At 40.4% G+C, this 27,710-nt stretch overlaps 1 protein-coding gene across 1 annotated transcript in view; it reads right to left on the bottom strand.

Annotated features, from left to right (window-relative positions):
• SND1 (staphylococcal nuclease and tudor domain containing 1) overlaps positions 1 to 27,710 on the bottom strand; it is a 436,282-nt gene that overhangs the window by 350,931 nt on the left and 57,641 nt on the right. Inside the window, exon 10 of the mRNA XM_012664766.1 lies at positions 17,697 to 17,810. Within this exon, the coding sequence (XP_012520220.1) occupies positions 17,697 to 17,810 (114 nt within the window). The remainder of the gene's footprint in view (positions 1 to 17,696; positions 17,811 to 27,710) is intronic.

The following is a 27,710-nucleotide window of genomic DNA, read 5'->3' as shown; positions in this document are numbered from 1 at the left end:
ACATTACAAACAAATGCAGCCAGTTACCCTGCAAGCAAGACAGACTATAGAAACCTGTTTTGCCCTAAACCTTACAACAACACCTGAGATCTGTCCTTGCAGGCAGTATGAATTTAATCATGGAAAACAACCTGAGCACAGGCTTAGCAAGGGAAAATCTGGCAGGAAGATGTGTAACTGCTTTATGCTGGCAAAAAAGAAGGGGGTGAAGGGAACAAGCATTGTGCAAAGGGAATCTCTCCACTAAGAGACTCTGGGACCAATCTTTTACCACCACAACTTTAAGACGTGGGCCAAAAGGTCTGTTATCTATGACCAGCACAGCATCTCAGAGACCATCCTCACCAGCAACTGCATGATTTCTTGTCCAGACAGGGGCAGGTGCTTGAGAATGTCTGGAGTACCTTGGCCAGCAAATTAATCACCATGGCTGTCCTTGGGAATCAGGGACTCAGGATGCTGAGTCTTATCCACTGCTGTGCCATATGCCCTAATATGAGTTACACTGTCCCTTGCTGGGGGCATTCTGGGTGGATTTATTTCTACCCACTCAGGGGACAGAACAGCTAGAGCCTTGTTAAAGCCAGTAGAGCCAATTGGTCCCTTGAGGATGCAGGCCTGGGGAGGGCAGAAGATTATTACCAAAGAAATCATGATGGTTGTCTGGGCCTCAGAAAGCACACAGCACTAGGGAGAAGCAAGTTATTATAAAAAAAAGACAATAAAATAAATAAATCAGCCTCTGGGTTCACATAAATATTTCACTAATCAGTAAAAGGACAGTAAGGGAATATAGAAAGAATGCCTAAATGTAATGGGATTTAGGTAAAATATTATACTTTCCAAAAGTTACTCAAGTGTAGAAGGGGTCTATGAGCTAAAATTACTTTTTCAAATGACCAAGATACGAATTTCTTCTTCAGAACCATGGGGAATGACCCACGCAAATGACGCAGTATCACTGAATGATCACCAGCCCTGAACCTAGTCTTTCCTTTCCTGAAATTGCAGACACATTTCAGCATAAATCCACTGCTCTGTTTCATCAGATCTGAACCAGAGGGAGACAATGTCGCTTCAAGCTACACACCTGTGCACAGATTAAAATATCTCCACTCACACTTCCTGTGCATCAAACACAACTAACCCTGCAAGTGTCCTTCCAAAGCCCTCTACTGGCTTTATAACCAGCTCTCCAGAGCCAGTAAGAAGGTAGCAGGGAGAAGGTATAGCAGATGGAGGCAGGAAGGTAGGAAGAAAACAGCAGGAGACCATCCCCTGGGGTCATACAGGGTGACCCCCTACAGTGAATCAGCAACCAGTAACTCAGCTTTTATCCCTCCTCCTAGGTACCCTGGAGCATGTTTATCTGAAGAGATGATGCTCTCTGAGGGGAAGGGAGATTTAAAAAAAGACCCAAGTAAAAAAGAGGCAAATAGAGGCAACTTTCATTTAGAGCCCTCTCCCCTCCGGCTATGGACTTCTCCCAGATAAACAGCTGATCCTTAAAGAAACAGCTTTCAGCAAGGCTAGAGCTAGACTGCCAGTGGTGGAGAGAATGCACTAGGAGTAATTAATGTGCCAGTCCTTGGGGCCGGGGGGGAGAGGCTGGCCACAGCCTAGAGAAAGGACACACAAAAAATAATCGGAGAAAAGAATGCAAATTTGAATATTTGAAAGTATCTTCTAATTACGTCATACAGACGTTAATCATATGAAGAGTTACTATATTAATACTAACTTCTGGGTTGGATTACTGTACTAAGCCAATAAAGAGTGAGAAGCTCAACCGCTGAGTGAGATGGAACACAGACAGTACACTGTACCTGGGTCTGCATTTGTCAATGGCTGCCTTCTTACTTTAAGGTATATTTGAGATGCTAAGTTCTAAGGTTGAGTATCCGTAATCCAAAAATCCAAAATGCTCCAAAATCTTCTGAGCATTGACACAATGCTCAAAAGAAATGCTCACTGGAGCATTTCCGATTTTCAGATTAGGGATGCTTACCCAGTAAATATATGCAAACATTCCAAAATGCAAAAAAAAAAAAATCTGAAATCCAAAACACTTCTGGTTCCAACAAGTTTAGATAAGGGATGCTGAACCTGTAGCACTCTTGACAATTTGAGCCTTAATTCCCTGTACATACCACTTCTTGAGATCAAATAAGACTATGTTGACGGTGCTCAAATTTCATGCACGGTAGACAGAACAGCTGTGGAGAACCCTCATTTCCTGCCAACCCTGAACTAACAGCATCCTCCTCCTCGAGGTGGGGATGTGGTATATTCCTTTAAACTAGCACTAGTGATTTTAATTATCTACTGGTCACTTATGCTCTTATATTTTAATTAAATACAATTGCTTTACATACACTTACTTGGGAGAGATTGTTTTTATCACAATAGGGTGCAATTTAATAATCAGAAATGTAATTGTGCAAACACACACAAGTGCACTGTGGAAATATCTGACAGAACAGCACATGGAAAGAAATAAGTAAATACTGCAGGCTGCATGCATGAGGCTGCCATGGGAGCCTTTGTGTTCCCATTAAAGTGTCTCACAGTCTCCCAGCCAGGACAACGGAAAAGAGTAGTGGTCCCCAGGAGAAGATTTACCCATTCCCATTTGCTTTACCCTTTATTTCAAAAGCGACACGTTCAGCTATTAGGGGGTGAGGAAGAGCCATTCTGGCAACAAAACACAAAAGGCCTGGATCATAACCGGCTTCTAAATAACAAATAGATAAGGAATTAGCTGATTAGAGAGTGTACTGCCAGTGGGACTAAATATCAGCCCCTTAGGGATCATGTATCTGTGGTAGGAATTTCATACATTGTACTACAGCACAGCTTATCTAAGAGTTACCTCCAATCTGAATGGAGCTTTTAATGCTTTCTACTTCAAGGCAAATCTTCATTTAAAGAATGAAGATATAATCCAAAAAATTGGAAATAATTTATATATCCAAAAATAGGTGGGAATTGGTTAAATTATGATATGTCCACATTAACAACTACATAGCCATTAAAAATCACGTTTTAGAAAATTATGTAAAGGCCAAGGGAAATGCTTGGTTACAAAACATGAACAGAGAAGCTGGTGAAAAGGCCAAGATTATCAACAGTTGTGATGCTGCCTCTGGGTGGTGAGATGTAAGTGATTTATATTTTCTTCTTTAAATTTTCCCAAATCTATAAAATGATTATGTGGTATTTATAATCAGGAAAAAATTTCTATGGTAGAGAAACAAAAGCCATCTATCTAATGGGGTTAATATACAAAAATAATGAATGAAAATTAAATTGATAATGAACTATCTAGAAGCAGGTGCTCACAGGGCTCAAAAACCTGTACAAAAGTGACCAGTACTGAGATTTAATTTAAGAGGGAGAATTCAATCCCTTCATAGGGTTGGCTGACTATTCTCAACAGTGAGATTATTGCCAGGAAAATTTCATACAGGAGACAAGACTATTAAAGAGGTACAGGTCACTCACATATCTGCAGTTAAATACCCATTAGAAATATAAATTAGAATTTCTCTTGAAATAAATGATGGTGCCTCCAAAAATGGCTGCAGGAAATATTTTAATTTGTAAAAATATGTTGAAATAAGAAAGCGTATGTTATAGTAACAATCAGCTATAGCTTCTGGTAGACAGCAGAAATTCTGAAAAGAAAGGAGCTTGAGGAAAAGTCCACCCAACACTGCAGGAGAAGGTCACCAATCCACCCACCCAAGTCCATGTGGTACATTTGGAGGCAGTTAGAATCCTGGTTCCTCTACTTACCAGAGGAGGAACCTTGACCAAGTTATCTCAACTTCCCAAGCCTCTGTTTCTTCATCTATCTAACAGTGATGGTTGTGGAGATTAAAGAAAATATAGTGCATGCCCAGCCCTTCACACTCTGCCTGGACCATGCAGGTACTCAGGGGCACCTCAGGCTTTCTCAGTATTTAGCAACTTCCTTTACTCAGATTCTGTAAATAATAAGCAAACTTCCTCCACAAGAAAGAGAACGTCCTTGGCCCATCAAAACATTCTGGTCTGTTTAGCAGCTGGAATTCACATCACACACTGACTTTTAAATCACATTTTTGTGTATTTATTTAACATAAATCAGATAATCAGTCTAACATACAGCATTTCTTAGCCTGTGAAGCTCAGAGCTGAGCCCTGAAAAGAACTGAACAGGAGACTACTGGAAAGACTTTTAAAAAAGGAGAAGCTCTCCTCCACATCAGTCTTAACACAGAGTCATCCCCTAACACTAAACCTGTGCCGTGTACTTTAGTGTGCCAGCCACAATTCAGAAGGTGTTTAAGGATTTTGCTGTGCTGTATCCTGAATTGCTATCAGGCTCCCGGCTTCTCTGTATGTACCACAAAGCACCTGCATTTTCTTCCAACCATGTGAGAGCTGCTTGCACATGCCGGAGGCAAGCACATTCCTTAACTTGTATCCTTTTCTCTGCCTTACCGAGTTCAGCTAATATAATCGCACATGAGGTGTGACCCCAGATCTAACAAGGCACCACTTCATAAACCTTTTCTCTTTTTAACACGAAGTGAAATTCACCCTGAAACTGTAAATAACAGGCCCCACCTAAACATCAGCTCAAATAGTATGTTATAAATCCTAAGAAACTCTACTATTCCCTAGAGAACCCTGTTCTCTGAAGCAGATAAATTTCTTCAGGCAGATAAATTTCTTTAGGCAGAACTCTCATATCTCCTTTCATTGGAATCCTCAGGAGATGTTCTAAGCTAAGAGGGACATACCTGCTTAGCATCTGGCTCTGAGACCTGGAGGGGGGAAATCTTACACAGGAAATAGCAGAAATATTACTGCATCTAAGTCTTGCTCAAAAAGGAAAAATGGCATTGCCAGAGAACAAAATCCTGAAGAGAGAACTTTATTTAGTAAGCCCCCACTCTTCCACTGCTAAGAGCAACAATCTAGAACAGCGGTTCTCAAGCTGAAGTCCAATAGAAATACCTGGCAATTGTGATAAATGAACATTCCAATCACAGAGATTTTTAACACGAGCAGGTTATAAAAACTACATCTTATGAAAAACTGATCTGGTCTCTACTCTAGAGGAAAAACTCGAGTGGATTTCACTGTGAGAGCCAACAGGACACACACACCTGTGCCTCTGAGCTAGGGCTTAGAGGAAAGAATGGGGGAGAGAAACCATGAAGAGAAGGGCAGTGGTAGTCAGTGGCAGACCCTGAATACACACTGAAGCTCTGCTGTTCAATCAAAATACATGATATCAACAGAAATCCACTTAATCTTTGTCCTCAGTGCAGTCCTGTGTAAACCCAGAAGGCTTGGGGCTCGTTTGTAGCAAATGAGAAGCAACAATGTTGGACAGCCATATTTGCAATGAATTTAACAGTTAACAGTCAAATGATTTGCCCTCGTAGAACTCTGCATCAGGGGATACCTTAGAACCATACATATGAGCACCATTTCCCTGGAAGGGAAGGGGACCTAGGTAAAAGAGAGATGTACCAAGGTCAAATAGCAGTCAGAAATAACAATGAATACCTACTCCCCAGCGTCAGCACCCCAAGTCACCTCAGTGGCACCATGAAGCTGAAAGATACACAAGCATATAGGAAGAGTCAAGAACTGCTTCCTTAGATTTTTTTTTTTTTTTTTTTTGAGACAGAGTCTCACTCTCTTGCCTGGGCTAGAGTGCTGTGGTGTCAGCCTAGCTCACAGCAACCTCAAACTCCTGGGTTCAAGTGATCCTCCTGCCTCAGCCTCCCAGGTAGCTGGGACTACAGGCACGCACCACCATGCCCGGTTAATTTTTTCTATTTTTAGTTGTTTGGCCAATTTCTTTCTATTTTTAGTAAAGACGGGGTGTCGCTCTTGCTCAGGCTGGTCTTGAACTCCCGAGCTCAAACGATCCTCCCGCCTCAGCCTCCCAGAGTGCTAGGATTACAGGCGTGAGCCACCACGCCCGGCCTTCCTTAGACTTTTAAGTCTCCTGTTGCATTAAGACCAGTTATCTCAAATACCGTGAGGGGCTTTACATCCCTGAATTAGCCATGGCAGAGGGTTATAATTAGGCAGAAAAGACAGAGTCAATGTAGACTTAAGATAAAGGGAGAAATAAAACCAATAAGGGAAATAAAACCAATCTCTTCATTCCTCATTCCCTCATATTAATCCTGGCTAACACCAAGATAGTAACAATGAGGACCAAGCTAGGAGGAAGGAAAAGAGGGAAAGGTAAAGATGGAAATGAAAGAGGGAGTGAAAAAGAAGCTAGAAAAAGTATCTTGAAGCTGCAACTGTCTAAGGCCTGCTTCCTCCCACAGGCACCAAGGAAGTAAACCTTACAGTCTCTACATATCTGGAGTTTTGAAACTTTCCACCACTAGTTACAAACACCAAGGTTGAAATCTGACATTACAAACAAGCCAGAATCAGGAAAACCATGCCACACCATGAGGATGCTACATACACTCACTCGTTTAAAGGCAACTCCACCGCGATCGGTAAGGTGCCTTCTGTAAATCAACACCTATGATTTGGAGATTTTACCAATTAAGATATCAATTTAGGTAACTTCTAGGAACAGAAGGATATTGGTCTTGCCTAAACTGTACAAATGTAGTTTTCTAGAACATAAAACTGCATTTAATAAGCAGCTTTACTGTGGTTGCTCCAGAAAACTAGAACAATATAGTTTTGTTTTTGTCCATGTTTTAAGTAGTGAATTCAGGTTAAAGATGCCACTGTCTCCGGCTGAATCCAAAGCAAAATAGCTAAAGGGCAATAGTCAACTTCAATAACACCAAGCATTCATTTGCAGGCTTATGTAGCATCCAAAACATAGCACCGAGGATTTAAGGGCAACACAAAACAAGGGAGATACAGGGACAGCAACAAGCTGCTTTGTAAGGCCTGTAGTAACAAGTAAAAGAATGAACAAATTGTATTGGCCAGAAATGACCTCATCATTCAAACCCAAGTTTACAAACTCCCTCTCTGCACTCTAGGAGGAAGGGTAGCAGGTGGAAATGGGAGGAACCACAGTGTGGATGGGGGAGGTAATTCAAAGAAATCCAGACGAACACTAAAGTAGCAGGAGCACGTATCTATACTCTTACCATTCAGACACTGCCAGAAATATTTGCAAACCAAAACACAAAAGCAAATAAATGAACAAAGAAAACTTTTGAGAACCATGAGGTGAAGAAGACAATGTGCTTGGAGAAAAGGGATCAAAATCAGGTCACAAGTCTCCAAATCTACCAGCTCTGGGGTGGGCACAAGAACAAGGAGAGAGCATGTTCCCACCTGAGCACATTCGATTATATTCCCAGACAGAGAGGCAAGACAGAGACATTAAAATAAACACCATCAGCTTCTGCCCTCAGAATTCATTGCTTGCTGGGTGGTGCAGGCGAAAGATGAAAGGCTATAGGATTTTATTACACTGAATTGCCAGTTTGTAAGGTTCCATCTACAATATCAGGTACCCTGGGACTACTTTGTATCTTTTAGGATTGAGACATAGCTCTCCAGCAGAGCCCCAATGACTATTCTCTACCTGCAGTATTTTATGGAAATCTAATAACAACAAGGGGCCCAAACGCTTTTACAAACTGAAGCCGTTTACTGGTTTCTCAATTGAGGAGCTTACATTTTCCTGAGCACTGACACTACTGAGTCCATGCACCTCCAGAAGAACTATAACTTGGTATGCAAACAGGAGAGTCTCAGCTGAAAGAACCTCACTTCTCTGGGAGAAGAGGAATGGGAGGGGGTGGGGGAAGGAGGGTGAAGCCAAAGAACTTGAAGAGGGAAGAAGAGGGCACCACAGAGCAAACTTCAGGCAAGACAGAGAGCCTGGCTCAAATGGCTGGGAGGAACCCTGGTTGTTTTCCTGAGGAAAACGCTGAGCTGGTGGTTTACTACATTCTGAAAGGAATAGCAAAGGGCTAGGATAACTTCTTTTCCCTTTATAAGAAATAAGAAATAAATAAAATAAGCTGCTTTGAGTGATATCCAGTCTCCTTCCTCTTAAAGTACAAACTGCCCTAATAATCCTGGATGCCCCAGTGGCCAAAACCAGCAAAAGGAGCTGTCTGCCAATTTTCCCATGCAAAACACAGTGCACTAGCTCACACTCCTTTCACAGAGGAAATAAGGTCCAACCAGAATGGGGCAGGTAGTACAGTCTGCACCCCATCCTCAGGGACCAGGCCTCAGGCCAGAGCCTGAGGGAGCGGGGAAGCTGGGAAAGACAGCCCTGGGCAGACAGCCCAGCACCAGCCCTCTGCAGAGCTCCACCTCCAGCTTCTGCACACCAGTGTTTCTAAAACAAGCCCCTCCAGCTGGAGAAGCAGATGCTAAAGGCAGCTAAATATGAATAAAAATGTGGCTTTCTCCTAAGTGCAGCCCACCTTACAAAAGACAAGAGCAAGTGAAGTTACGATGAGGAAAATGTCCTAGGAATGGTACAGTGGTAGGATCAGAAAGTCAAGCATTAGTATACTCTGCATGTCCCCCGTCTCCAAATTATGAACAATGAGTAAAGATGGCCAATGAGAAAGCAATGAGACATTATATAATACCTGAGTATCAACTATGTGTTAGGCAGTTAGCTAACAATAGATTTAAAGAAATGACAAATCTACTTGACCCAGAAAATCAAACTGAGTAGAGAAGGAGAAAAAAACACAGGAGAGAAAAAAAAAAAAAGGAAAAAGCATTTTAAAGCAGAAACTAGAAACTACAGGCATCCATCATGTGGGTTATCCAGAATCAGCAGGACAGCAGAAGCAACCAAATTCCGGGGACCAGTATCTGAACACACATTTCTGCTTAGCCTCACTAATTGCCCAATAAAGGGAAACAAGGATGAAGGAGATTACATCAAGTGGCTTCTAGCAGAGAAATGAAAAGGTAAGGAACACAAAGTTTCCAGAATGTCTTCACAGATAAAGTGAACAGAGATCATACTGTGAAACAGTAATACTCCATGGTGGCCACCAATACACTACTGAACTAGGCAAAGGCATTTACAGCCCAAAACAGACAGATATCACAGTAGATGGTGAGATTAAGGACTACAAAATGTGAACAACCCATAAACTGACTGTAGATTTTCAAAGGAAGTCTAAAATGAAAAGTGACATCAAAAATATGCCTAAGCAATAGGCCTGTCGTTTGCTAGGGGGAAAAAAAAAAAAAAAAGCAACAACAAGGATTTGTGTCCTTCAGCTTTCCCTTCTAGTCTCAGTTCTGAAAAGCCTTTGCTAAAACACTGGCATGGACTGATGCTGCTTCATCCCTAATCCATCATCCAGTCTAAACGGCCACCTGGTGACCAAAACACACACACACATGCACACACACAGACACACACACACACATGAACTGGTCAGGATTCAAGATTTGGTTCCTAAAATTATAAACTCCGTACTCATAAAAATTTCCCAGACCCATAGTGCCTATATAGTACATGAAGAACTTAAATGTTTAGTTTTTTGAACTGAACAAAATTTTCCCAGTACAAAGCTAATTAGCCCACCAAGGAATGAAACCTACAGCTCTGGACTGCAAAAATGCAAAGCACTGGATGACTGCACTAAACTTGCCTTGAATATAAATGTTATGCAAAATTTTTAAAAAGTAATTTATCTAAACACAGCGTAGGTAGCTCTGCAATCAGCACCTCATAAATAAAGAGAGAAAGATGAAGGGAAAGCTCTCTAATTGATTTTAAAATTAGTTCCAAGCAAAGAAATAATCTGACAACCAACAAGGTCGAGAACAGTAAAATACACACACACACACACACACACAGACACACACATATATATATCCCTCAGTAAAAAGTGCAGCTAAAAACGTCAATGAATCAAGATACCTGAACTACTATGAAAAGGAAGATGTTCAGAAAAGCCTGAATCAGACTAGAGGTGTTGAAAGAATGTCAATTGGGGACCAATCTTCAAAAGCACTTAAAATTCTGAAATTAACCCCTCTGGTAGACTAAACTCAGCCTGCACTGTGCTAACGGAACACATATTATGAGGAAACCATCAGAGAGAGGCAGGGCTAGTCAACCCAACGGCAGCAACCAGATTAAAACTGGAGTGGGGAATAGGCAGTACCTACAGAAAACTAAGCCATGTGTGACCTAGCCAGCAGCAAAACAAGCAATCCAATTAGGAAGCAGAAAAAAATAGGATTACAAAAACTCCTCCTGACACCAGTAGACACCAGCACATTGGCTCAAGCTGGAATGGCTATCAGAAGAAGCAGTCAGGGAGGTTAGCAGTTGTTGGGAGGTGGTAAAAATGATGCCCACTCAAAAGGAACACATGGAATTAGGTCCTAACATTTATTAAATGCCTACTATATTCACAGCACTCCACCAGATTCAGAAAGAAGGGATATGAAGCTGAGAAAACGATGCCATTCCTGGCCTCAGCAGAGTTTAGACTTTACAATGGAAAGTCGGCATGTACATAAATAAATAGTACAAGCTGTTATGGAAAAGGGAAAGACTGTGCCTACAGACATCTCTGGCCTAAAGGGGCCTTCAAGAACCAGCGTAAGAAAGAGTGTTACCTCAGCATAGCAAATACGTTAAATGCTCACATGACAGTGAATATGATAGTGCTGTCAACTTTGGAAACAACAGAGAATTACTGTAGCTCACAGGACGGAGAAGAGGCAAGAAATACGAACATACCAGCACCAGGAAGATTTAGATAAATTGAAAGTGTAGAACTATGTGATAGTGATGATTAAAGGAAATGGGAAGAGAGAGAGAGAGGGATGGATTGAAAGAGGTAAATACACACAGTTCAGGAAAGGATTAACCACCAAAACCCACTAGGAGATTGTTAAAATCCCACAAAAATTATCTGAAGGAGATAGGCATGATCACGGAAAAGGGAATACATAATTAAAGGAAATGAAAGAAAATACAATTTGTAATAGAGAAAAGAAAGCAAATCAAAGGGCAACAACAGAGGCACATGCTGTCTTCTCCAGTTTAAAATTCACTGAGCGCGATCAGTGGAATGTACATTTTAGTAAACTCTGCTATCTACCCAAATATCAAATGTCTTGACCTCATCACAAGGAGTCAGGTGCCAAACCGACCCCTTCTCCAGCTAAGGAACAGGTCACAGCAATGTTTTAAGTGGCGGTACCTAGATATTAATCTTAAAAAACAGGACATATACATCCTGGAATCTTAAATAGATGAGCTAAGACCCAGCCATAGTCTCCTAATAGTAATTTTTTTCAGTCTTCTAACAAAGATTTCAAGTGTTCTTCTCAAAAATGCCCAGATCAAACAAATCTGAAACTGGTACAGAATGCCTCTGCCTGCCTCTGACATATTCTAAGTCTTTTGATCACATTGTGACAGTCCCAAAATCTCTCCATTGGAAACTGGTAAAATGCTATATCCATTTCAAAGAGCTTCTGCTTTTCTCCAAGGTCCTTAATGCTAGGCTGGAGTCCCTGTCTAATTTGCTATTTGCCTTATCCTCCCAGTCATGGTGCAAGATCACAGTCAGTGGGTTTATTGGCCTGCCCGCACTTCACTTAGGGACTCTGACCCCACAGGGTTCTGTTGGTATGCACCTCAGCATCCGCAAAGTCTGCTTGAGGATTTAGAAGGACCAGTCATCTTGCGTTCAGAAATCTAAACTGGAGGGAATAGGCTGGGAACCACTTTTAATGGCAAAGCGCCCTGGATCCCTACACAAGGAATGAAGTTATCAGCGCCCCACACTACCCTACCTCTGACAAAAAGCCCTTAAGAATCCCAGGGCATCAGTAATAGTGTACCTATCTGCAGCTCCTCTCTATCAATTGCCTGTACAGGAGACCCAGGTGGGTCAGGTCTAGGAGATGGATTCCCAAAACGAAGGCAGCAAAGATACTGGGAGATTAGGCAGATTGCAGCTTTAACAAAACGGATTCTCTAGTATCCAGGTCTGAATATTTAGAAGCCTTGGTGTGAAAGAAACTTTATGTGGTAAATAAATGCACAGGGATGAGGCTGAAAGACAGGGAGATGGAAATGAATAGAAGTTGATAGCAGGGGGCACTACTCGCTAAGCGGAAAGACTCCAGGATTCTATGTTTGGACTTTTGGGTTTCCATACTTCCTGGGAGTACTAAGCTGGGGGGTGGGGTGTGTGTGTATGTGTGTAGTTGGGAGGGAGGGGGTGTTTCCATACTTCCTGGGAGTACTAAGCTGGGTGTGGATGTGTGTGTGTGTAGTAGGGGGGGGCGGTGGTGGTGTCAGTCCAGAAACAGAGACAGAGAGCAGGGAGAAACAGACAAGCTAAGGAAAGGAGTGTGAGAAAAAGGCCCTACAACTGAAAGCAAATTTATATACATAACACCTGGGACTTGGGGAAATTATGTACCTGTTTTCAAGGTAAATTTCAGGTCTGGTTCTCTTAGTCAACTACAATAGCACTGCAAGAGCAGACTACATGGGGGAATAAGTCAGCCCCTTCGTCAGATGCCTGGGGGCTGTTTCCTTTGTCATTAATACTCCAAATGTAACACAAAGCCCACAGCAGCCCTGGGCAATAGAGCAATAGGCTTTCCAGTTTCAGATCAAAGCCCGGAGCTCTCTAGGAAGTCCTGAGATTGCACAATGTGTTTTCTCCTTTAAGGCAGCAGCTCAGAAAACCCATAGCCTTTCTCCAAGACTTAGCACTTATTTCTTTATGGCAAACAACTGGATAAAACAAACTGTACCTTTACAGAAACACTTACCTATGGTCAGGTTCACAAGAGCATCACATGTCAGTTTTCTAAACTGGCTCAGCCTAAAGAAGTTAAAGTCTCCCAAAAATTGACACTGGATTAATCCAGAAGAATGATGCCACAGAAACACAATCAACATCAGACACAGCAGATGGGAATCCTTCTGAGGGAAATATTACACACCCCTGCTTTTAACTCTCCCCATTAAAGAGGATGTAAGAAGAAAAATCACCAGGGAATCCCAGCGTGGCTGTAACTACATGTGTGTAAAGGCTGGTCAACAGGCATCCTCTCAGAGTCTTGGGTTTCTAGTTTCCTTTACTACATACCAACTGTTGCTGCTGACTCTATCCAGCAACAAACCAAGCTCTAACCAAAATCCAGGAGCAGTGGCTACCCATGAATTTCTGGGTAATTTTTAGAAAGTCTAGGGTGAAAACAGTTCCTTTGATCACAGTGTTTTGTCCAAGTGCTTCCCCTGGCTCCAATTAGAAAGTAACCAAAAAAGGAGAGTGGAAGTGTACAGTTAGCCAAGGGCAAAACCTCATCTTCCTGTGTAATTTAAAAGAAATGGACATGTCTCTGTGTACAAAAAAGAAAAATCCAATTTGCCCTATTATTCCCCGAATTTATAAATGTCTCAGAGGAAAAGAAACATTAAAAGAATCTCTCCAAGTTTCCTTGAAGTGAAAGTCCCCCGGGTCCCCATCTGAGAGCTTACAGGGAGCCCTGCCCCACAGCAGAAATCATTGCCTGCCATCTGGCCACAGACTTTCCCACTTCATCTACTCTTCCACTTCCTGAATCTGTACCCTCTCCCACTTTGTTCTTTGGTTTAGAAAATGCTCCAGTATCACAAGCTATCAGCTTATCTTCTTCATTTCGAAGCCACTGACCTTCAGAAAGAGTCCCATAATTAGAGAGTTCTGTAATCTCCTGAGTGTTTCTTTCAAGGCCCTCCACAATCCATCCATCACATACCTTCATCTCTAAATAATCCTCAGTACGCTGTGGTTCTGCAACTACAAGACCACTCCCCAATTCCTAAAACGTGCCTTTGATGTTTTCCTTGGAGGTTCTACCAGCCCTGTTCTAACTAGGGCAGGCACACATTCTTGTGCACACTGTGCCTTGCAAAAGGGCACCTAGCCAAGGGGACAAAGGGAGAACAAGAGCTGAAATTCAGCCTTCGTTCTCCTTGCCAAGCCAAGTGCCCTGACACGAGGCTGCCTAGAGGAAGGAGTAGCCTTCTCTAAATTTGCAAAAAGGTACCATATGTCCTGGCCCCAACATATATACCTTGAATACTTTACTGGCTCTCCTTGTCACTGTAAGAATAGTTGGTACATAGTAAAGGAAACTAGAAACCCAAGACTCTGAGGGGATTTACACACGTATAGTTGCTCAGTCTTTACACACATATAGTTACAGCCACACTGGGATTCCCAGGTGATTTTTATTCTTACACCCAAGTTGTAAATCTGTTAACTTTAAAATAAGCATAGAGCAGAATTCTGCACTCTTTATAGGAGTTCTGGAGAATTCTTTAAGTAGAAAGGCAAGTACTCTGACTCCTCCAGTATAAAGAAGGACTAGTGGAGCAACAACCACAGTTCTCACTCATCACGCCATTCTCCCCCAGTCCTCAGTCAACTGAGGCTTACCAAAAGAAACACCAGCACTCCTTGCCACCGTCAATTTTTATCTAGTATGCTCTTCTTATAAACGCAAAGTACTTTCACATCTTGTAACGCAAACCACCAAAAACAAGAGTACATAAATCCAAACACGTCATTCCCCAGTTTAAAATTCCTCAAAATAAAACCTAAAAAGCATGGCATATAAGTCTTCAACATGTGGCCCCTGCCTAACTCTCAAGCTCATTTCCTTACCACTCCCTAGCATTTATTAAGAACTATCCTCTATACCAGTCACACAAAATCACTTCCAGTTCATCATATGCCCCATTTTCTCCCTCCCTTCATGAGTATCCTGAGATGTTCGCAGGGCAGTGTGACCTGCCACAGAGGTGTCATAACACTCACACATCATCCATAGTGGTCATCCATTCCCTATTCCCCAAAACTCTCCCCTAATTCTTGTCATTGCTGCTCTCCAGGTCAGAATGTCTTTCTCCCACTTTTCATCTAGCTAACTCCTAATTACCCTTCAGGCGTTAAATGTCACTCCCTCAAAGAAGCCTTCCCAGATTATATACTCTCCTAAACTCTAAAGTTTTCTGTCATAGCATTTAGGATACATGAAATTACCTGTATATTTCCCCTACTAGACTTTAAAGTTCCATTAGGGCAGAGACAGGGCGGTTATCTGTTCATTTCCTGCTGCACCTCCAACATAGGACCTGGTGCAAAGTAGGCACCCAACAAATATTTATCAATGATGACTGCCCCATTCAGAGCTGTGCTGTGCCTAACAGTAGCCCTTGCCTCGTGTGGCTATTGAGTCCTTGAAATATGCCAGAATGAATTAAGATGTAGTGCAAGTGTAAAATACATGCAAGATTTCAAAGACTTAAAAAACAAGGAAAATATCTCATTAATTTTTTATATTCATTAAATATCAAAATAGTAATTTGGATATAAGTCAAATTAAAAACATTAAAATTAATGTTTCTTTTTTGTTTTTTAATGCAGCTACTTGAAAATTTAAAATAACAAATACAGCTGATCTAAGTGACTCACATTACTTATCTACTGGACAGTGTTGGCCTAGAGAGCCTTTCCTCCCATCTGCTAACTTTTTGTCCTTGAACACTCAAGATGTACTCAAACTGGCTTTTCTTCAGGGTATTCTCCACCGTTGTATTCAAGGCACATGATATTATTTCCTAGGTGGCCCCTCAGTAAACTATTCCGAAGCAATTTAATGAACAAATAATGGAAATCATTCCTCGTTTCCCTCACAAGCCATATGCTGTAGACTGTTATATAGCTAAGCCTTACTTAGAACCTTCTTAAAATGGAGTAAAATCTCAGGAGTGAACAGCAAAGAAGAAGAAGAAAGAGGTAACACGCTTTGGTAAGAAACCAGAAATTTCAAAATCAGGATCCAGCCTAAATTAGGAAATATATTTCAACAATTTCCCATCAGCTGTTAGGCTAAGGGAAATGCATCTTTTACCCACTGAGGAGTTCCAAAGGATCTTGGAAAAACCAAAAATACTCAGTAGTAGTTAGCTCTCACTGCAGAAAACCTGCTTTCATCCTACCTAAGCTATAACACCCCCCTAAAAACTGCTTAAAATTCAGCTACATAGTCTATATTAACATAATGCTTTGGCTTATGATGCAGGCACAAAAATTAACGTTCAAGAATTTCAAAGTTGTGGTTGCTGTGGGAACCTTAATTCCAACTGTATGGCACAGATGCAGAAGTGTGGACTACTCCCAATACTGATAAAATTGGAGATGTGTATTTACTCTGTGCAATGAGGCAGAGCTACAGTTACCGAGAGAACCTTATTTTGGCATTTCTAGGCTCTCGTGCATTTGAATTCTCAACCCCTCCACAATACTGTTTGCTGCATTAAACTGCCTCCTCTACGGGGAAAAAAGGGAGAGAATGAACTGATTGGCCAGACATTCAAATCACCCATCCAGTATGTGTTTTTTATGCATGATCTGATTCAAAAGACAATCATGATATTTTTATTTTACTCTTATGGGCTGTCTATAAACTCTCGCACAAATGAAAACAGCACACGAATTTCAACTTGTGTGCACCAAGATATGTATATGTGCAAAACATCAGAAAAGCAAATTTCACATCTTCAGAACTACAAAAGGGATAAAATAAAAAAGGTAGATAAGCCCGGCGCAGTGGCACATGCCTATAGTCCCAGCTACTTGGGAGGCTGAGGCTGGAGAATCTCTTGAATCCACAAGTTCAAGGCTGCAGTGCCTTCTGATCATATCTGTGAATAGCTACTGTGCTCCAGCTTGGGCAAAATAGCAAACACTTGTCTCTTTAAAAAAAAAAAAAAAAGTAGACAGTACACAGCACTAATTTCAACCACAATATTTAAATTCCTGAAAACTGTCCAAATACTCCCTTGGCACTCACTGGTTTTCAGTGAAGACCTACTTCCATATCTAGTCACCATTGTTAGACACTTTGTTATCACAAGGCAAAAATAGGAGAGGGAAAGATGTCTGTAAAATAAGACTTAACCAAACCCCCAAGACGTTCAACCTCAATTCCTGTTCTCAACCTCTCACAACTCATAAAGACAGAAAGAAAACAACCACAAAATTCAAAACAAAAAAACCTCTGTTTATCTGCATGCTGAATACCAAATCCTAGTAGAGTTTTCATCCAAAGCATAATTTCTCAAAATTGACACACCCCAGTGATACACTGGATTATTCTGACAAAAAACCAAAAAATAGCACACAAAAGTGTAACTAACAATTATAGTTACCACCTGCAAAAGATGAGTAGGTGACCCCAGCTAATATATACACCAAGATTCCTTTCTTCCTAGAGCAAAAACATAAGAAACTATCAAATCAAAACGACCAGGAGAAACAGGCCTTATTACCAAGTATGTGAGATACAGACCTTCTCCTTTCTTTACTCACACAGAAATAAGATCTTGGTAATAAATAAAACTCACCCACCATCTCACATATCCCAACTCTAACTGCTCTAAAGCTCCCTGGGGAGAAGTGCCAACAATGCCCATCTGAAATGGAGCAGAGCAGTGAGTGTGGTTCACAAGACATTGAGACCTGCCAGCCAGGCTACAAATATTAGAAAATAATACTCAAGAGATTTGAAATATTTGTTCTTTTGTATTCTTGCTTGTATGTAGCATATTTAGCTAATTTCTCCAGCTCCTTCCCTTTGGCTTTTGCAAAGAGGCTCAGCTGCTTCCCTGTTCTCACCTGAGTGTTCTCCCCCTCCAGTCTCGGTGGTCGGATGCTAGACAGGTGGATCGTCTTGTAGTCTCCGGAGTTCAGCTTCACAACAATGGCATCAGCATTCAGAACCTGCATCACCTGTGAGCAAGAAGGCAAAAATGCTTAAACCTGCTTCGATGTCCCCTAACACATGCCCACTGCAGTCACAGGTACAAAGTGAAATCAGCAGCCATTTGAGGCAGATACAATAATATCCTTCACAATGCAACAATGTCAGAGAAAACTACGGTATGATTGTCAGTTCCGAGACACCTTATTGTGATTCCTCAGTGAGACGAAATTTGTATCATTCATAAAAGTGGTCAATCTTTCATCTTTTACCCTGACCAAGACATGTGGTTAACTACAAAGCTTAAGAACTGGAAATCCAGTCTCTACATGTTATTAAAGATTTTTCTTGAAACAGCAGACTAAAATCAAAATCTCAATGTGAATCTGGGCAAAGAGGCAAGGGTTGGATTAAAAGAAGATACCAGTGCTAGATGAGAAAGAACCAAAATAGGATGCCCCAGTAGAGAGAAGAAAAATCAAGGGCAAGTGAAGGGCAAAAAGAATTGTCATCTCAGCACAGGAAAGGAGATGCTCAGCTGTTAATCTCACAGGCAAGAACATTAAATTACTAAAATATTACCTCAGGTACTCTGAAAGCCACCTTTTCAGAGCACTTACTATAGACATCTTTGCTTTGGAACCCAAATTCAGTAACATTAGGCCCCACTTTCAGCTAAAAAGGATTAACTTCCAGTCTGGGGTGACTTACAAGGATATCTATTCAAAGGGCAAAAGCACAAATATTCCTCTGTGAAGGTTATTAAAACATTCCACCAGTGTGTACATAATAAAACTCCATTCAAACCAGGAGAGTACCACATCAGGGTTATAACTAGAACCCATAATACAGCCAGTAGTCTACAATTCAACCAATTACATTCAGAGTCTGTTGTTTCAAGGCTGTTTGGGTTTTTTTGCAAGCTTTGCTACAAGGTGCCTGCTGACTACAAAACACTGTCACCATCCACTTCATCTGCAGAATCAAAATCAAACTCTTCTAGGCTTCGAACAGGACCCTTTAGGAGCTACCAAGCTGAACAAACTTATAGGGTCAGCTGCCGAACAGTGAGGGTAGACTGGCAAAATTTCCCTCCTATTTTATGCATGAAACAAAAGGAGCTAGACTCTCCTTTGCCATCATGGATGTCACACCGATAAGTATCTTAAAGGAAGCCTCACTATTTCTTGAAAGGCTCCAAATCTTTTAGCACAGAATATACCCATTTTCTTGTACCATCCTCCAAAAACAGCAATTCCTTTTTTTTTTTTTGAGACAGAGTCTCACTGTGTTGCCCGGGCTAGAGTGCCGTGGCGCCATCTTAGCTCACAGCAACCTCAAACTCCTGGGCTCAAGCGATCCTCCTGCCTCAGCCTCCCGAGTAGCTGGGACTACAGGCATGCGCCACCATGTCCGGCTAGTTTTTTGTATATATTTTTAGTTGTCCAATTAATTTCTTTCTATTTTTTTTTAGTAGAGACGGGGTCTCACTCTTGTTCAGGCTGGTTTCGAACTCCTGAGCTCAAAAAATCCGCCCGCCTCGGCCTCCCAGAGAGCTAGGATTACAGGTGTGAGCCACTGCGCTCGGCCGCAATTCTTAACTTTTTTTATTTTTTAAAAATAATTTTCTAACTTAATATTTTAAAATTTTCTTTCGATATCTTTTTTCCTTTTTTTTTTTCTTTTTGCCACTGCTAACTGGATATGTTATAAATTCTTTACCTTTTTCAAAGAACCAGCCAACTACACATCAAAAAGAGTAAAAAATGCTTTAAGGGACAATCTGAAGAAAGATAAAAAACAAAAACAATTGAGAAATTATACATAACAGGAAACAGCACAAGCTAAGTGCTATCAAACAGAATGAATGAAAAATGAAAGGCAACAGTTGGAATCAAGCACAATTCCATGGAAGGTTGACCATGGCTGGTGAATAGGAAGCTATCCCCGGGTTTTCCTCTGTAAATGAGGGAAGCAGTGTAGACAAGACCAGCCCATTTATCAGAAAAGTAATGAAAGGTCTGAGAGAGAACTGAGTAGATTAGGAGAGGGGAATTTTTTTCTAATTTTCTATTATATATGATGAACTTGTAATGCAGAAAGCAGCAAAAAGACAGTCCCTCAAATAACCATAACCAGTTTCCTATAATCTTTTGACAGATCTAAGAATCTGTCGGACTCTACTAAATTAGAATTAAAACCCAGAGAGTCAGACCCCCAAAATTCATCTGGCCAGAAAAACCTAAAGATCAAGGGTAACGAAAGGCGATAATGTGCGATCACACCAGAACGCAGGTCAGGGCTGGTTACCTAAGTATAGGTGGCCCCAAGGGCATAGGATCCTCCAAATCAAAAAGCCTCTTAATACCAGCCCAATCGCAAAAACATGTCATGAATTTGGAACTTAAAAAGTACCTGGAAGGTATAACCAAAAACACAGATTTTGGAAGAAAAGAGTACATCATATTGCCATTACTATCTAGACACATTAATGCCAGGTAAAAATGCACATAGTAATAGAATCCCAGTAGTGGTATAGACAATTGACCAAAATAGCCCCCAGCTAATGATTTCCCTATCCTTCAAAATTCTGCATTCGGGTAAAGGGGAAAGCATTATAAAATGGATACCAGAACATGGTGGGCGGGGCAAGAGGTTTCCATGATATTCTGCTACTCTTAACTTCAAACAAAAGAGAAGAAAAAAATTCCACTAAGCCATACCAAGCAAAATAGCTAGTATAGCAAATCAATACAGCTGCTTCTTCAAAAGGATACCCAAAGGATAATAGGGTACAATTACAAGGCATCTCAAATGCACACACCTCACAATATTTCCAAAATCTTAATGCTGGGCAAGATCTATACCTTCTCTCAAACCAAAACTAACTATTATTAAATTGTCAATTGCCAAAAATGTAGGGAAACTCCTACAATCGAGACATGAGAAATATGTAGACACTCTCCGCTCCCTAGTTATGCTCAGAGAGGAATAAAACCAGGGAAAGTATCATAGTGCTCGCACCTTCAACCCCTGATTATAAAATGTGAAGCTCTAAGCAGACCCTATGACAAGTTACTGGTATTCATCACCCTTTATAATACGTTAGCAGCAGCGGCAGCGAATGATTCGTGGAGCTGTAAATTTTAGGCCCCAGCAGCAGACTCTCTCTGCTCAGCAGCTCCCTGATTAGAAACCTCCTCTTCAGGAACTGCGCACTCTGCCGCTGCCAGCTAAGCGAGATTCAGCTTTCTGGCGAAGTGGGGGAGGGGAGGGCATGTGTGCATGTCTGTGTGTGTGTAAGCGGGGTTTATGGTTTTTTATTCCTCTGTAAATTGTGTCATTACTGTCCAGAGAATAAGCAGCTCCTGAGCAGAGACATGGAATATGCAATAAAATACTGGTTATAGTCACGTACTGTGCGATAAGTAAAATGCAGAGTGGATTATTATCCAAGTCTGTTCATCAGCACCGTTACAGACCGCATTTTAACAGTGACATTTCTTATGACGCTTTTCATCAGGATAACCGAAGTATGCCCACATTGCTCACTTTCCTTGAGCTACAGAGCCCTAATCAAGCCAAGCCCACGCACACTCACCATACCACACATACCAAGAGATAACCTGAGGCACAGGAGCTGAAATCCACACGGAAAAAGTCACTAGCTAGACTCAAGACACAAGGACTGAGTCCAATTCCCTCCCCATCTCTTGAAGCCCAACTGTAAAAGGAAAAATGGTTTAATGATGACAAGGTGTGGGCTAAGGACTGCCACAAGTTAAGAAAACTACAGAGTTCTGTGAGGGGCAAGGGACATTCATCCCTATCTCCGAGCTCGTCCACAGTGCTCACCGGGTGGGAGAGCTGCTGCTATTTGGCTTCTTAAAACCCTGCAGCACACATAAAACAAACAAAAAGAGCCATACAAGAGCCTCCTGAGCTACAGAGACCCTCAGAATAGCTCTCGGGGCACAACCACCAACAGGCCCAATGCTGCCAAAATTTTTAGTACCAGACAGAAACAAAAGGATCCTCAACCCAAAAGGAGCTTCTACAGGCACCACCAGGGAGCGTTCTTTGATGAGGACTGGGAATGAGACACAACTGCCCTTTCTTCTCTCTGAAATCATGGCACCTGGCTGCTTTTCCTGCTCCCTAAGGTTGTGTGCTATGTCTATTCTTCCCATTCCCTCCAGAAAAGTGCAGCTGCCACCCTTGTCCTCAACAAAAACCCTAACAATATTCTGACGCAAGCACCTCTAGGCACCTAAGCACAATCACACCAGATACTATAATATGCACTTAAAAGGGAATCAGGCATCAGACAAACTTCAACAGCGGGACATCCTACAAATACCTGACCAGTACTTCTCAAAACTGTCAGTCATCAAAAACAAGGAAAGTCTGAGAAACTGTCATATCCAAAAGGAGCCTAAGGAGATATGACAATTAAATGTAATCTGGAAACATGGAACAGAAAAGGGATATTAGGGAAAACTAACGAAACCTGAATAAAGTATGGACTTTAGCTAATAATCATATCAATATTAGTACATTAGAACAAGTGTACCATACTCATGCAAAATATCAATAATAGAGGAACCTGAGGTGGGGTTGGATGGGTAATGTGGGTACTCTGTACTGTCTCCTTAATTTTTCTGTGAATCTAAAAAGTGTCCTAAAAAATAAAGTCTATAATAATAGTCATTTTAAAAACCAGATAAAAAAATATTTTTTTTTTTTGGAGATGGAGTCTTGCTTTGTCACCCAGGCTGGAGTACAGTGGCAGGTGTGATCACAGCTCACTGCAATCTCAAACACCTGGGCTCAAGCAATCCTCCTACCTCAGCCTCCCAAGTAGCTGGGACTACAGGTGTGCGCCACCATGCCCGGCTAATTTTTTAAATTTTTTTGTAGACACGGGGTCTCACCATGTTGCCCAGGGTGGTCTCCAATGCCTGGTCTCAAGTGATCCTCTGGCCTTGGCCTCCCAAAGTGCTGAGATTACAGGCATGAGCCACTGCAGTTGGCACTAGGTAAACTTTTTTTAAAAATCTTTTCTAATTCAATCATTTTCTTTTTCTTATCAGCAAATTGGTTTATTAACAAAGTTGTAAATCAAATCTTGATCTCTTTTTGGTTGGTGCAGCAGAGACCACCTTACTAGTCAGACCACCCACCCCTAGAACTTTCTTTTCACCTAAAAGTCATATGACAAGTCAAGGAAGTAGCCTGTATTTTTTAGTTCTCTCCACATTACCATATGGGAGTACACTGGACAAGTCCTAATAATGCCAAAAATATTAAGAAGTATTTTTGCTTAAAAACCATGTCAGAGAGCTACTTCCATTTAACATGGTATTCAAAGTCCTAGCCAAATCAAGTAGGCAAGAAAAAGAAATAAAAGGAATCCAAATTGGAAAGGAAGAAATAAAATTATCACTGTTCTCAGATGATATGTATGTAGAAAACCCTAAGGATTCTCCAAAAACTGTTTGAATAAATAAATTCACAAAGTAACAGGATAAAAGTCAACACATAAAATCAGTTACATTTCTATAAACTACAATGAACAAGCCAAAAAAGAAAATTAAGAAAACTTCCTTTCCAATAGCATCAAAAAGAACAAAATACTTAGAAATTAACTTGATCAAGGATGTGAAAAACTTGTCAAATAAAACCAAGAAATCATTGCTGACAAAAATTAAAGACAACATAAATAAACGGAAACACATACTGTGATCATGCATTGGAAGACTTAATACTGTCAAGATATCAATACTACCTAAAATGATTTACAGATTTAATGCAATCCCTATCAAAATCCCAATGACAATTTTTGCAGAAATAGAACTGCCCATCCTAAAGTTTATATGGAATCTTAAGGAACCTGATTAGCCATAACAATGTGGAAAAAGGATAAAGCTGGAGGACTCACTTCTTGATTTCAAAACTTATTACAAAACTACTGTAATCAACACTGTATGGAACTAGCAAAAGTCAGACACACAGGCCAATGAAATAAAATGGAGTCTAGAAATGAACCCTTGCATATGTGGTCAAATGATACTCGACAAGGGGGCCAAGACCATTCAATGGCGAAATAACAGTATTCAACAAATGGTGCTGAGAAAACTGGATATCCACATGGAAAAGAATGAAGTTGGACCCTTTCCTAACACCATAAACAAAAATGAACTCAAAATGAATTCATGACTTAAATATAAGAACTAAAACTATAAAACTCTTAGAAGAAAACACAGGGCAAAAATTTTGCAACATTGAATTTGGCAACGGTTTCTCAAATATGACACCAAAGAAAAGGGCAACAAAAGAAAAAATGGATAAATTAGATTTTATGAACATTTTAAAATTCTGTATATCCAAAGCACTATCAACAGAGTAAAAGGCAACCCACGGAATGGGAGAAAATATTTTCAAATCATATATCTGATAAAGGATTACTATCCAAAATATATAGAGAACTCCTAAAACTCAATTAACAACAACCACAACAACAAAAAAAAACCAAACAACCTGATTCAAAAATGGGCAAAGGACCTGAACAGACATTTCTCCAAAGAAGATACACAAATAGCCAATAAGCACATGAAAAGATGTTCAATATCACTAATCATTAGGGAAATGCAAATCAAAACTATAATGAGATGCCACCTCACACCCATTAGGATGACTACTATCAAAAAGAAGCACACACACACAAAAAAAAAACCCAGAAAATAACAAATGTTGGCAAGAATGTATCAAAATTATAACTCTTGTGTACTGTTGGTGGGAATATAAAATGGTATAGTATAGCAGTTCCTCAAAAACTTAAAAATATAATTACCATATGATCCAGTAATTCCACTTCTGGGTACAAATTAAAAAGAACTGAAAACAGAGACTCAAAGATATCTGTATATCCATGTTCATGGCAGCATTGTTCCCATCAATGGATGAATAGATAAATAAAATGTATATACATACAATGGAACATTATTCAGCCTTAAAAAGAAAGAAAATTCTACACATCCTACAATATGGATGAATCCGGAGGACATTATGCTAAGTGAAATAAGACAGTCACAAAAAGACAAATATCATATGATTCTACCTACATCAGTTACTTATAGTAGTCAAAATCATAGAGGCAGAAAGCAAAATCGTGGTTACCAGGAGCTGAGGGGGATGGGGAACGAAGAATTACTGTTTCATGGTTACAGAGTCTCAGTTTTGTAAGATGAAGAGTTCTGGAGATGAATGGTGGTGATAGTTGCACAACAATATGAGTATCCTTAATACCACTGAACTATACACCTAGAAATGGTGAAAATAGTAAATTTTATGTTACGTGAATTTTATCACAGTAAAAAAATGGGGGGAAAATATCTCAGAGATATAATTAACTCCGTCCAGAGCTGTGACTGAAAACATACCAAAAAATGATCAGGACAAAACCAAATACATTCTAAAATCCACTGCATCCATGATAGCTTATAACCTGATCTCTAAAACTCGACATGCCAGTTAACCACTTAGGACTCCCAAACCAAAGCCCTAGAGGGTAAACTCCTTGAAGGTAGGAACTACTTTTAGTTCTTTTATATATTCTCAAAGCACCTAATTCAGGGGTCCTTTTAAGCTATCTCATAGTTACAGAGAACTGAGCAAGAGGCCTCTAACTAGGTAGGACAGTAAGAAGACACTTCCTGAAGACATGCTTCCACTCCAGCCCTCCTCCCTGCCCCAACAATGTTATTCAGGTCTGTGAAATCTGCAATGCCCATGGATCCAACAGCAGGAACAGGGAAGCTAAGCCACGTGCTCAGGGGACCATATGGCTACAAACAGCACAGATCAGCTAAAACGCCACAGGGAAGGAAGGAAGGGAACTGGCAGGCCACGACAGGCACAAAAGTCTCAGGCAGGCTCTGCTAATCGCTGTGAAGTGAACATGCTTCTCTGCTAACCTGGAGAGACAAGGAGAGCCCTCCCTTGCATTTCATTCCCTAAGAAGTAAAACTGCTTAAGCAGACAATGGAAACCAGTCTTTCAGTAGGCCATTTAATATCAAGAGAATATTTTGTTGAGTTTCAAATTTCTCGGGAGTGAGCCTATTGGCAAACACTGATCTATAGCTTTGCATCATTTCCAGAAATCAATGATACGGCCCCAGAGGCACCAATCAAAGGGGTCAAAGGTTACCCTTTGCAGGCTTTTCAGACTATTTTAGCTATGTCTTGTACAATTAATTCCTAAAAAAACGTGACTGCTGAAGAAAGAATCACTATTTGTCAAGGCCTTACAATTACATGATCCTCAGAGCAGAAACACTCAGCAAAGACATGTAGAACTTTCAGACCATGTGTGTGAGGGTACCTTAGGACATTGTTTTAGGTTTCCTTGAAAAAGTTGCTTGGCATTAACAGACATTTTAAATCAGGTAAAATGACTACTGCAGTTAGGTTCTAGGTTATAAAAAGTAATGCACATTTTTTCTTTTTAAATTTAACGCTCATATCTACTGTTCTACAACAGAGATTGGCAAACTGTGGTCCAAGGACCATCTAGCTCACTTCATATTGTTACACAGTTGTACTGGAATACTGCCACATTCATTCACTTACACATTGTGTGTCTGTTTTCATGCTATGATGGCAGAGTTCAGTAGTTACAACACAGACTATATGGCCCACAAAGCCTAAAGTATTTATTATGTGCTCCTTTAAGAAAAAGCTGGCTAACTTGTGTACCTACAACATATTAGAAAATGAACATACTTAGGGGTATATACTAGTTAACATTTCTGAAGAGCTATATGATCCAAGTCATTCCTAAGGAAGTAACTGCCATTTACTTGGAGATTCATTCCATTTTCTAAATAATGGAAAAATTATCAACTATGTGAATATCAATCTATTAGGGACTGATTGATTAAATTATGGTACAGCCTTATGATGGGATGTTATACATCAATTAAAGAAACTCAAACATTTATTTTGGTTCCCTCTCTAAACACTTCTAGATAAAAATAAAGGGATCTATCTAACCTTTCCATCCATCTATCTACATAAGCCCAAAAGGACAAAAATAATGGAAGAGAAGAATACTGCAACAAAACTTTGGAAGCTAAAAAGCAGAAGGATGATAGTACCTGATGCCACTGACTCGCAAAAGCAAAATCCTGAGCTAGTGGTGATAAAACACAATAGTCAAACTGTTTTATACTGCAGAATCCCCCCACATCCCCCCAACTTGCTAAAGGACTCAGAAACTGTTAAAACAAGTGTCTCAACTGGGAATGAAAATGTGTCCAAAAATTATGATTGTTTCGAATCTCTATAAGCAACAGCTAGATTTTAAGATGTATACCCTAAATCCCACATACAGGTTCATTGCTTCTAGGTGTTTTAATAGCTCATTCTTAAATAAGAAAGACAATCAAGGATTAGCAAATATCTGAGGAAAGCCTCTAATAACAAAATAACCAAAGGGGGAGAAGTGGGAGATGCGGAGAGGGGAGGCCTCAAAGAATACAGAGGGTATGCAAATAAAAGAAAACTTAAAAAAAAATTAATTCCTCAGAGAGCTAAGAGATGATGTTTATCTCTGAAATAAGTATTCAATGTTATTTTTTAAGACAGTAATAATACAAGAGAAATATCCAGAGAACAAAAAAAAAGGGCTCTTTAGAAGTTAAAACAGTATCACATCAATAAAAGCGCTATAAGATAAAGAAATCCAAAAAGAATAAAAGATGGGATAGAAAACAGGAGGAAAACATTGGAAGACCAGCCCACAAAGTCCAACATCCAAATAATAGGAGTTCTAGAAAGACGAAAACAGAGAAACTAGATGAAAACCAACAAAATAGTTGGGGAAAAAAATTCCCAAAACTAAAAAACTAAATATTGAGGCATAAT

This window comes from Propithecus coquereli, unplaced genomic scaffold (assembly GCF_000956105.1).
Source record: "Propithecus coquereli isolate 6110/MARCELLA unplaced genomic scaffold, Pcoq_1.0 Scaffold91, whole genome shotgun sequence".
NCBI classification, from domain to species: Eukaryota; Metazoa; Chordata; class Mammalia; order Primates; family Indriidae; genus Propithecus; species Propithecus coquereli.
The sequence above is the reverse complement of the archived record's forward strand: the minus strand, read 5'-3'. Positions and strand labels throughout refer to the sequence as shown.